Source organism: Eleutherodactylus coqui, chromosome 10, assembly GCF_035609145.1.
Source record: "Eleutherodactylus coqui strain aEleCoq1 chromosome 10, aEleCoq1.hap1, whole genome shotgun sequence".
Taxonomy (NCBI): Eukaryota; Metazoa; Chordata; class Amphibia; order Anura; family Eleutherodactylidae; genus Eleutherodactylus; species Eleutherodactylus coqui.
Window position 1 is genome coordinate 2,380,806 of NC_089846.1, and position 12,007 is coordinate 2,392,812.

At 53.6% G+C, this 12,007-nt stretch overlaps 1 protein-coding gene across 3 annotated transcripts in view; it reads left to right on the forward strand.

Moving 5' to 3' along the window:
* The first annotated feature begins 6,762 nt into the window (after positions 1 to 6,762).
* Positions 6,763 to 12,007, forward strand: part of ELK1 (ETS transcription factor ELK1) — an 82,320-nt gene continuing 77,075 nt past the window's right edge. For 2 of the 3 annotated variants that reach the window (XM_066579989.1, XM_066579990.1), the window contains exons 1-2: positions 6,763 to 6,893; positions 7,025 to 7,231. In XM_066579989.1, coding sequence (XP_066436086.1) covers positions 7,025 to 7,231 — 207 coding nt within the window. In that variant the 5' untranslated portion in view covers positions 6,763 to 6,893. Of the gene's footprint in view, positions 6,894 to 7,022; positions 7,232 to 12,007 lie in introns of those variants that run through there. The other variant, XM_066579991.1, reaches the window with a different exon arrangement.

Consider the following 12,007-nt stretch of genomic DNA (forward strand, 5'->3'; position numbering starts at 1 on the left):
TGAGTTACATCTTGTACTATACCCCAGAGCTGCACTCACTATTCTGCTGGTGGAGTCACTGTGTACATACATTACTTATCCTGTACAGATCCTGAGTTACATCCTGTATTATACTCTAGAGCTGCACTCACTATTCTGCTGGTGGAGTCACTGTGTACATACATTACTTATCCTGTACTGATCCTGAGTTACATCCTGTATTATACTCCAGAGCTGCACTCACTATTCTGCTGGTGGAGTCACTGTGTACATGCATTACTTATCCTGTACTGATCCTGAGTTACATCTTGTATTATACCCCAGAGCTGCACTCACTATTCTGCTAGTGGAGTCACTGTGTACATACATTACTTATCCTGTACTGATCCTGAGTTACATCCTGTATTATACTCCAGAGCTGCACTCACTATTCTGCTGGTGGAGTCACTGTGTACATGCATTACTTATCCTGTACTGATCCTGAGTTACATCTTGTATTATACCCCAGAGCTGCACTCACTATTCTGCTGGTGGAGTCACTGTGTACATACATTACTTATCCTGTACTGCTCCTGAGTTACATCTGTATTATACTCCAGAGCTGCACTCGCTATTCTGCTGGTGGAGTCATTGTGTGCATACATTACTTATCCTGTACTGATCCTCAGTTACATCCTGTATATTATACCCCAGAGCTGCACTCACTATTCTGCTGGAGTCACTGTGTACATACATTACTTATCCTGTACTGATCCTGAGTTACATCCTGTATTATCCTCCAGAGCTGCACTCACTATTCTGCTGGTGGAGTCACTGTGTACATGCATTACTTATCCTGTACTGCTCCTGAGTTACATCCTGTATTATACCCAAGAGCTGCACTCACTATTCTGCTGGTGGAGTCACTGTGTACATACATTACTTATCCTGTACTGATCCTCAGTTACATCCTGTATTATACCCCAGAGCTGCACTCACTATTCTGCTGGTGGAGTCACTGTGTACATACATTACTTATCCTGTACTGACCCTGAGTTACATCCTGTATTATACTCCAGAGCTGCACTCACTATTCTGCTGGTGGAGTCACTGTGTACATACATTACTTATCCTGTACTGATCCTCAGTTACATCCTGTATTATACCCCAGAGCTGCACTCACTATTCTGCTGGTGGAGTCACTGTGTACATGCATTACTTATCCTGTACTGATCCTGAGTTACATCTTGTATTATACTCCAGAGCTGCACTCACTATTCTGCTGGTGGAGTCACTGTGTACATACATTACTTATCCTGTACTGATCCTGAGTTACATCCTATATCATACCCCAGAGCTGTGCTCACTATTCTGCTGGTGGAGTCACTGTGTACATACATTACTTATCCTGTACTGATCCTGAGTTGCATCCTGTATTATACTCCAGAGCTGCACTCACTATTCTGCTGGTGGAGTCACTGTGTACATACATTACTTATCCTGTACTGATCCTGAGTTACATCCTGTATTATACTCCAGAGCTGCACTCACTATTCTGCTGGTGGAGTCACTGCGTACATACATTACTTATCCTGTACTCCTCCTGAGTTACATCCTGTATTATACTCCAGAGCTGCACTCACTATTCTGCTGGTGGAGTCACTGTGTACATACATTACTTATCCTGTACTGATGCTGAGTTACATCCTGTATTATACCCCAGAGCTGCACTCACTATTCTGCTGGTGGAGTCACAGTGTACATACATTACTTATCCTGTACTGATCCTGAGTTACATCCTGTATTATACACCAGAGCTGCACTCACTATTCTGCTGGTGGTCACTGTGTACATACATTACTTATCCTGTACTGATCCTGAGTTACATCCTGTATTATACCCCAGAGCTGCACTCACTATTCTGCTGGTGGAGTTACTGTGTACATACATTACTTATCCTGTACTGATCCTGAGTTACATCCTGTATTATACTGCAGAGCTGCACTCACTATTCTGCTGGTGGAGTCACTGTGTACATACATTACTTATCCTGTACTGATCCTGAGTTACATCCTGTATTATACCCCAGAGCTGCACTCACTATTCTGCTGGTGGTGGAGTCACTGTGTACATACATTACTTATCCTGTACTGATCCTGCGTTACATCCTGTATTATACTACAGAGCTGCACTCACTATTCTGCTGGTGGAGTCACTGTGTACATACATTACTTATCCTGTACTGATCCTGAGTTACATCCTGTATTATACCCCAGAGCTGCACTCACTATTCTGCTGGTGGTGGAGTCACTGTGTACATACATTACTTATCCTGTACTGATCCTGCGTTACATCCTGTATTATACTCCAGAGCTGCGCTCACTATTCTGCTGGTGCTCTCTCTTCACTATGTAATAAGCCCGTCCTGTTCTAGTTCGGCCGCTCTAGCACAGATGGTTACTCAGCTTTCTCATTGCTCTGAGCGGCTGCTCTCTGCCGGTCCTGCTGCCGGGTGCTGTGGATGTGATGGCCGTCGCACTCAGTATGCTTAGAACAGCCGAGCTTCTATAACTCCCATAGAAGTCAATAGGAGTGACCCAAAGAGCGAGCTCGGCTGGACCGTACGGGGGCGCTGCGGGCAGCTGGAGGCGCTCCGTGTTGTGCTGTGTACAGCAGTCGCATGGCTTTCCCTGGCGGGTACAGAGTGGCGCCAAACCTTACGGGGGTCCCAGCAGTCGCGCCTCGGCTCACCCCAAGTTCTGGATTGATCCTGTCGGAGGAGGCGAGGAATGCCGTTCAGACCGCTGGAGCAGAAGCGTTGGCCGTCGCATGGCCGCGCTCTCCGGTGGAGTTTGTTGTGCGGCATCAAAGAGGTTAAATAATGTTTTGCTATTTGAAGAGGGGCGCCAGCAGGAGAAGGGTTAATCTGCGACTGTCTCTCCATTGGCGCTGCTTTCTCTCTGTTACCGTGACAACACGGCCTTGTCGCTGCTCAGAACGGGGCGCCAACAGAGAGTCACCTCCACACAAACAAGTCAGTGGCGCACCTCCTACGACACCTGCGGGCGGGCGCTGCGCCGTAACCCCTTCACCGCTGCGAGGCGGGCGCTGCGCCGTAACCCCTTCACCGCTGCGAGGCGGGCGCTGCGCCGTAACCCCTTCACCGCTGCGAGGCGGGCGCTGCGCCGTAACCCCTTCACCGCTGCGGGGCGGGCGCTGCGCCGCAACCCCTTCACCGCTGCGAGGCGGGCGCTGCGCCGTAACCCCTTCACCGCTGCGAGGCGGGCGCTGCGCCGTAACCCCTTCACCGCTGCGAGGCGGGCGCTGCGCCGTAACCCCTTCACCGCTGCGGGGCGGGCGCTGCGCCGTAACCCCTTCACCGCTGCGAGGCGGGCGCTGCGCCGTAACCCCTTCACCGCTGCGAGGCGGGCGCTGCGCCGTAACCCCTTCACCGCTGCGCTCCTACGACACCTGCGGGCGGGCGCTGCGCCGTAACCCCTTCACCGCTGCGAGGCGGGCGCTGCGCCGTAACCCCTTCACCGCTGCGGGCGGGCGCTGCGCCGTAACCCCTTCACCGCTGCGAGGCGGGCGCTGCGCCGTAATCCCTTCACCGCTGCGAGGCGGGCGCTGCGCCGTAACCCCTTCACCGCTGCGAGGCGGGCGCTGCGCCGTAACCCCTTCACCGCTGCGAGGCGGGCGCTGCGCCGTAACCCCTTCACCGCTGCGAGGCGGGCGCTGCGCCGTAACCCCTTCACCGCTGCGAGGCGGGCGCTGCGCAGTAACCCCTTCACCGCTGCGAGGCGGGCGCTGCGCCGTAACCCCTTCACCGCTGCGAGGCGGGCGCTGCGCTGTAACCCCTACACCGCTGCGCTCCTACGGCACCTGCGGGGCGGGCGCTGCGCCGTAACCCCTTCACCGCTGCGAGGCGGGCGCTGCGCTGTAACCCCTTCACCGCTGCGCTCCTACGGCACCTGCGGGGCGGGCGCTGCGCCGTAACCCCTTCACCGCTGCGAGGCGGGCGCTGCGCCGTAACCCCTTCACCGCTGCGGGGCGGGCGCTGCGCCGTAACCCCTTCACCGCTGCGCTCCTACGACACCTGCGGGGCGGGCGCTGCGCCGTAACCCCTTCACCGCTGTGAGGCGGGCGCTGCGCCGTAACCCCTTCACCGCTGCGCTCCTACGACACCTGCGGGGCGGGCGCTGCGCCGTAACCCCTTCACCGCTGTGAGGCGGGCGCTGCGCCGTAACCCCTTCACCGCTGTGAGGCGGGCGCTGCGCCGTAACCCCTTCACCGTTGCGCTCCTACAACACCTGCGGGGTGGGCTCTGCGCGTAGACCCATCGCCGCTGTGGGGCGGGTGCTGCGTCGTAACCGCTGCACTCCTCTGATACCTGCGGGGCCGGTGCTGCGCCATAACCCCTTCACCACTACTCTCCTACAACACCTGCGGGGCAGGCAAATTTAAGGGGCGCTTCAGCTTCCAGACTCGTAGTAGAGCGGAGTGCTGCCCGGCTCTCATGTACTTTGTGTTCCAATTCGTCAGCACCTGCAGGACCTCTGCTTGCTGTCAGTAGATGGATGTGCGCCCCCGAGGAGTATGGGGTCAGGACAGGTTGTCAGTTTCTGGATGTAAACAAGGATGCTCTCATTCACTGACAGCAAGCAGAGGTGTGCAGCACGTATGGAGCGATCTGCTGCGGTCGATGAGCGCTGAAGACGCACATTGGCGCGTATTTACCTGTCCTTTATGCGGTCCCAGTCCGACTCACACGATCGTTCATCCCCCGCAGTGCCCCGCCATCACAGGGCGGCCGATGACATAGGATGCGACCCGACGAGCGGCTTCACAGGCGGCAAACAAGCGTTACTGCAAAAGGTTCAAGTAAGGGATATGGGACAATCCCTCTGCAGCGCCACCTGCTGGAGGGCGGCATTCCTGCAAGTCAATGTCAAACTCTTTGTACAAGCCTTGCAACAATGACTTCCAGCAGGTGGCGCTGCCGAGGGATTGTTCCATCTCCCTTATTTGCATATATTACCCAGAAGCGCCTGCATGGCCTCATCCGTCTCCTCGCTCTCCCTAAGGAGAACAGATAGCGTTCCTGCAAAGGTTCACTCGCAGTTGTCGACCCGCGTAAATAACGGAGGCGATTTATCTAAGCTGCTGTAAGGGGAAGATGGCGTTGCCTTAGCAACCAATCAGGTCGCACGCTGCTCCAGGGCTGTGGACGATAACAGCCATGAGGGAGACAAGGGGTTAAATGAGTGCAATGTGTAGGGAGCAGCCGCCGGTCCATGCGGTCTGTAAAACTTCCGCCCCAGCAGCCAATCACGGCGCAGCTTTTAGTTTACCACAGTCGTTTAAGAAAGGACATCTGCGCTGTGATTGGCTGCTTCGGTCTTGTGGGCACCGCTGGTTTTCTCCATTGATGGCGCTGTATCCAGTAGTCTGGCATCTGATAGTCCAGCATATGGCGGTGACTGCAGAACGCCCGGTAATCCGGCTCCAATTACTGATGTGTCAGGAAATGTTATCGGCTTTCCCAGCATCCTGAGAGGCACATCTGTCTAATATCAGCGAGGAGGCGACAGCATGGCCACCATGTTGCTTTCCACCCAGCTTTCCAGAAACCCTGAACGACAGAGCTGCCTAGTGAAAGGAAGCCGCGTCATCGCTTACAGTACCAGATCAGTAATCAGGGGCTCCGCCAGCGGCCATATTGGTTGTCACCCAGCTTTCCAGAGCCCTAAATAGCAAATACACGATACAGGAGATGATGGCGGCATATATGTATATACTCAGGCCTGACAGAACTGCTTGTGTTTGTTGTCATCCAGCTTTCCCACAGCCCTGAAAGGCAAGCATGCCTCCTTAGAAAGTGCAAAGGGAGAGCAAATTCCATCACTACTAAACTCGTCAGATCTGTTGTTCGGCACCCGTAACATCAGCCATATTGGTTAGCACCCAGCTTTCCTAGTATCCAGAAGACCACAGCTGTCTGCTAAGGGCAGCCGTACCCGGGAGGGAGGCAAATTACTGTGTAACTTGGCAGGTAGGATATTCAGAACCCACCTTGGGGTGTTACAATGATGGTCACCCAGCTTTCCCAGTGCCCTGAATAGCATAGCTATCTACGCAGACACCCTCAGAGAGAGAGCAGAATCATCAGCTAGGCAATATTTAAGATTGGCGTTGTGAGAGCTATAATGGTGGCCAAATTGGTTGTCACCCAGCTTTCCTAGAGCCCTGAAATACAAGCATGCCTTGTTATAGAGTGCAAAAGAAGAGCAAACTGCATCACTGCTAAACTCGTCAGATCTGTTCTTCGGCACCTTCGCTGCGAGAGCCATAACGGCAGCCATATTGGTTGGCACCCAGCTTTCCTAGAGCCCTGAATAGCAAATCTGCAGTACCACAGTAGCGGAAGATGATGGCGGCATAACTGGGCAGTCTCAGTCAGCAGTTGTGTTGGTTGTCGCTCAGCTTTCCCACAGCCCTGAGTATGCTGCGATAAGCATTGCTGGGGCCAGAGTGGTTGGCACCCAGCTTTTCCTCTCCCAGTGCCTGGCAGGGGCGTGCGCAGCCTGGGCATCCATCGCCCTCCCCTGTCGCCTCCCCTTCTCCTTCCCTCTGACGTAGAGCAGGATTCTCTCCTGTGTCTGCTGGCTGCAGGGAAGAGGGGCAGACAGCGAAAAAAACAAGCAGGAGGCGGAGGAGAACGATGGAGGCAGGAAAGCTGAGCGCTGCTGCGTGAAGCAGGCCAGGACTCCTCTCCCTCTCGCCTCCCAGGACCCGGGACCATGCGCCAGGCTGATTCCTCCGCAGCCTCATGGTTGCAGCAGCGGCGCAGCGCCACTCAAAGACCCTTCAAGAGCAAAGTCGAGCAGATCCGCCAGAGTTGTGTGGACAGGAGAGGCGCCTGAGACTGCAGACAGGTAGGTGGCCGCCAGACCCAAAATAGGTGGTGGTGGTGGGGCTGCTGCAGGAAGGCTGTCAATCCATTGGCTGCTCTACCTGCACCCGTAGTCCTCCTCCCACGCCTGTCCCTTCTCTGCCCCTCCACTAGATGGACCCATCTGGGACGCTCTGGCAGTTCCTGCTGCAGCTGTTGGAGGAGCAGAGCCACCGGCACCTCATCTCCTGGACCTCCAACGACGGCGAGTTCAAGCTGCTGGACGCCGAGGAGGTGGCGCGGCTGTGGGGTCTGCGCAAGAACAAGACCAACATGAACTACGACAAGCTGAGCCGGGCGCTGAGATACTACTACGACAAGGTGAGTGCAGCATGGTGGCATCCAGGTGGGGATCGGGGTAACCGAGCGCATGAAATCTGATTATCCAGCCATCGGACTAAAGGACAACAGCATGTCAGTCACAGGAGGTCACAGGTAGTCATAGGTAGTCTCGGGAGGTCACAAGTAATAACAGATGGTCACGTGTAGTCACAGGTAGTCACGGGAGGTCCCATTTAGCCACAGGAGGTCACAAGTAATCACGGGAGGTCACAGGTAATAACAGGTGGCAACCTTTACTCACAGGTGGTCATATTTAGTCTCTTGTAGTTACAGGTAGTCTCGGGAAGTCAAGGATAGTCACAGGTAATTACTGGTAGTCAAAGGAGGTCACAAGTCGTCATCGGTAGTCCCGGGAGGTCACAGGTGATCACGGGTAGTCACCGGTAATCGGGGGTAGTCATGGTTGAACACAAGTAGTCATGGGTGGTCAGGAGTAGTCGTGGGTGGTCACAGATAGTCGCATGTGGTCACAGGAAATCACAGGTGGTTAAGAAAATGGTTGTAGATAGTTGGGTGGTCATGGTAGTTGACATTAGTCACGGATAGTCACAAGTGGACACGGGTGGTAATGGATTGTTGGGTGGTCACAGTAGTCACAGATGATAATGGATGTTTGGGTGGTCACTGAAGGTTAGGTGGACACCAGTGGGAATAGCTGGTTGGGTGGTCAGGATAGTTACAGGTGGTAATGGATGGTCGGGTGGTCACTGATGGTTGGGTGGTCAAGGTAGACACGATAGTCACAGGTCGACACGGGTGGTAATGGATGGTCAGGTGGTCACTGGTTGGGTGGTCACGGTAGATGTTTGGGTGGTCACTGAAGGTTAGGTGGACACGAGTGGGAATAGATGGTTGGGTGGTCAGGATAGTTAAAGGTGGTAATGGATGGTCGGGTGGTCACTGATGGTTGGGTGGTCAAGGTAGACACGATAGTCACAGGTGGGCATGGGTGCTAATGGATGGTTAGGTGGACACAGATGGTTGGGTGGTAATGGATAGTTGGGTGGTCATGGTAGTCACGGAATAGTCACAGGTGGACACGGGTAGTAATGGATGGTTGGGTGGTCACAGTAGTCACAGGTGGACACGGGTGGTAATGGATGGTTGGGTGGTCAGATGGTTGGGTGGTTATGGTAGTCACAGTTGGACACAGGTGGTAATGGTTGGTTAGGTGGTCACAGATGGTTGGGTGGTAATGGATGGTTGGGTGGTTACGGTAGTAACAGGTGGACACAGGTGGTAATGGATGGTCGGGTGGTTACGGTAGTCACTGGTGGTAATGGATGGTTGGGTGGTCACAGATGGTTGGGTGGTAAGGGAAGGTTGGGTGGTTAAGGTAGTCACAGGTGGACACATGGTAATGGATGGTTTGGTGGTCACAGATGGTTAGGTGGTAATGAATGGTTGGGTGGTCACAGTATTCATGGAATAGTCACTGGTGGACACGGGTAGTAATGGATGGTTGGGTGGTAAGATGGTTGGGTGGTTACGGTAGTCGCAGGTGGACACAGGTGGTAATTGTTGGTTAGGTGGTCACAGATAGTTGGGTGGTTACGGTAGTCATGGAGTAGTCATAGGTGGACACAGGTGGTAATGGATGGTTGGGTGGTCAGATGGTTGGATGGTAATGGATGGTTTGGTGGTTTCGGTAGTAACAGGTGGACACAGGTGGTAATGGATGGTTGGGTGGTTACGATAGTCACTGATGGTAATGGATGGTTGGGTGGTAATGGATGGTTGGACACTGGTGGTAGTAGATTTTTGGGTGGTCACAGATGGTTGGGCGGTCACGGTAGTAGCGGATAGTCACAGGTGGACACGGGTTGTAATGGACAGTTGGGTGATCACAGATGGTTGGGTGGTAATGGATGGTTGTGTGGTCACGGTAGGCACAGGTGGACATGGGTGGTAGTGCATGGTTCGGTGGTCACAGATGGTTGGGTGGTCATGGTAGTAGCGGATAGTCACAGGTGGACATGGGTGGTCACGGATGGTTGTGTGGTCACGGATGGTTGTGTGGTCACGGATGGTTGTGTGGTCACGGATGGTTGTGTGGTCACGGTAGTAGCCGATAGTCATAGGCGGACACGGGTGGTAATGGACGGTTGGGTGGTCACAGATGGTTGGGTGGTCACGGTAGTAATTTATGGTTGGGTGGACACAGATGGTTGGGTGGTAATGGATGGTTGTGTGGTCACGGTAGTCATGGAATAGTCACAGGTGGACACTGCTAGTTATGGATAGTTGGGTCGTAACAGTAGTCACAGGTTGACATGGGTGGTAGTGGATGGTTGGGTGGTCAAAGTAGTAATGGATGGTTGGGTGGTAATGGATGGTTGGCGGGTCACAGTAGTCACAGGTGGACATGGGTGGTAATGGATGGTCTGGTGGTAACAGATGGTTGGGTGGTCACGGTAGTCACAAGTGGACACGAGTGGTAATGGATAGTTGGGAAGTCAGATGGTTGGGTGCTAATGGATGGCTGGGTGGTCACGGTAATCACAGGTGGACATGGGTGGTAATGGATGGTTGGGTGGTCTCAGTAGTCACAGGTGGACACGGATGGTAATGGATGGTTGTGTGGTCACGGTAGTCACGGAATAGTCATAGGTGGACACGGCTAGTAATGGATGGTTGGGTGTTCACGGTAGGCACAGGTGGACATGGGTGGTAGTGCATGGTTCGGTGGTCACAGATGGTTGGGTGGTCATGGTAGTAGCGGATAGTCACAGGTGGACATGGGTGGTAATGGATGGTTGTGTGGTCACAGATGGTTGAGTGGGCACGGCAGTAGCCGATAGTCATAGGTGGACACGGGTGGTAATGGATGGTTCGGTAGTCACGGTAGTAATTGATGGTTGGGTGGTCACAGATGGTTGGGTGGTAATGGATGGTTGGCTGGTCACAGTAGTCACAGGTGGACATGGGTGGTAATGGATGGTCTGGTGGTAACAGATGGTAGTGGGGTAACGGTAGTCACAAGTGGACACGAGTGGTAATTGATGCTTGGGTAGTCAGATGGTTGGGTGGTAATGGATGGTTGGGTGCTCACAGGTGGACACAGATAGTTGGGTGGTAATGGATGGCTGGGTGGTCACGGTAGTCACAGGTGGACATGGGTGGTAATGGATGGTTGGGTGGTAATGAATGGCTGGGTGGTCACGGTAATCACAGGTGGACATGGGTGGTAATGGATGGTTAGGTGGTCACAGATGGTTGGGTGGTCACACTAGTACCGGATAGTTACAGGTGGACACGGGTGATAGTGGATGGTTGTGTGGTCACGGTAGTCACGGAATAGTCACAGATGGACACGGCTAGTAATGGATGGTTGGGTGTTCACGGTAGGCACAGGTGGACATGGGTGGTAGTGCATGGCTCAGTGGTCACAGATGGTTGGGTGGTCATGGTAGTAGTGGATAGTCACAGGTGGACATGGGTGGTAATGGATGGTTGTGTGGTCACAGACGGTTGTGTGGTCACAGACGGTAGTGTGGTCACAGACGGTTGAGTGGTCACAGACGGTTGAGTGGTCACAGACGGTTGAGTGGTCACAGACGGTTGAGTGGTCACAGACGGTTGAGTGGTCACAGACGGTTGAGTGGTCACGGTAATAGCCGATGGTAATGGATGGCTGGGTGGTCACGGTAGTCACAGGTGGACATGGGTGGTAATGGAGGTTGGTTGGTAATGGATGGCTGGGTGGTCACGGTAGGCACAGGTGAACATGGGTGATAATGGATGGTTGGGTGGTCACAATAGTAGCGGGATAGTCACAAGTGGACACGGGTGGTAATGGATGGTTGGGTGGTAACAGTATTCACAGGTGGACATGGGTGGTAGTGGATGGTCTGGTGGTAACAGATGGTTGGGTGGTCACGGTAGTAGCGGATAGTCACAGGTGGACATGGGTGGTCACAGATGGTTGTGTGGTAATGGATAGTTCAGTGGTCACGGTAATCATGGAATAGTCACAGGTGGACACAACTAGTTATGGATGGTTGGGTGGTAATGGATAGTTGGGTGGTAACAGTAGTGACAGGTTGACACAGGTGGTAGTGGATGGTTGGGTGGTCACAGATGGTTAGGTGGTCACGGTAGTAATGGATGGTTGGCTGGTCACAGTAGTCACAGGTGGACATGGGTGGTAATGGATGGTCTGGTGGTAACAGATGGTTGGGTGGTCACGGTAGTCACAAGTGGACACGAGTGGTAATGGATGGTTGGGTATTCAGATGGTTGGGTGCTAATGCATGGCTGGGTGGTCACGGTAGTAGTGAATAATCACAGGTGAACATGGGTGGTAATGGTTGGTTGGGTGGTCACAGATGGTTGGGTGGTCACACTAGTAGTGGATAGTCACAGGTAGACACGGGTGGTAATGGATGGTTGTGTGGTCACGGTAGTCACGGAATAGTCACAGACGGACACGGCTAGTAATGAATGGTTGGGTGTTCACGGTAGGCACAGGTGGACATGGGTGGTAGTGGATGGTTCGGTGGTCACAGATGGTTGGGTGGTCATGGTAGTAGCTGATAGTCACAGGTGGAAATGGGTGGTAATGAATGGTTGGATGGTCATGGTAGTCATGGAATTGTCACAGGTGGACACGGCTAGCAATGGATGGTTGGGTGGTCACAATAGTCACAGGTGGACACGGGTGGTAATGGATGGTTGGGTGGTCACAGATGGTTGGGTGGTCACAGAAGGTTGTGCGGTCACAGATGGTTGTGTGGTAATGGATGGTTGAGTGGT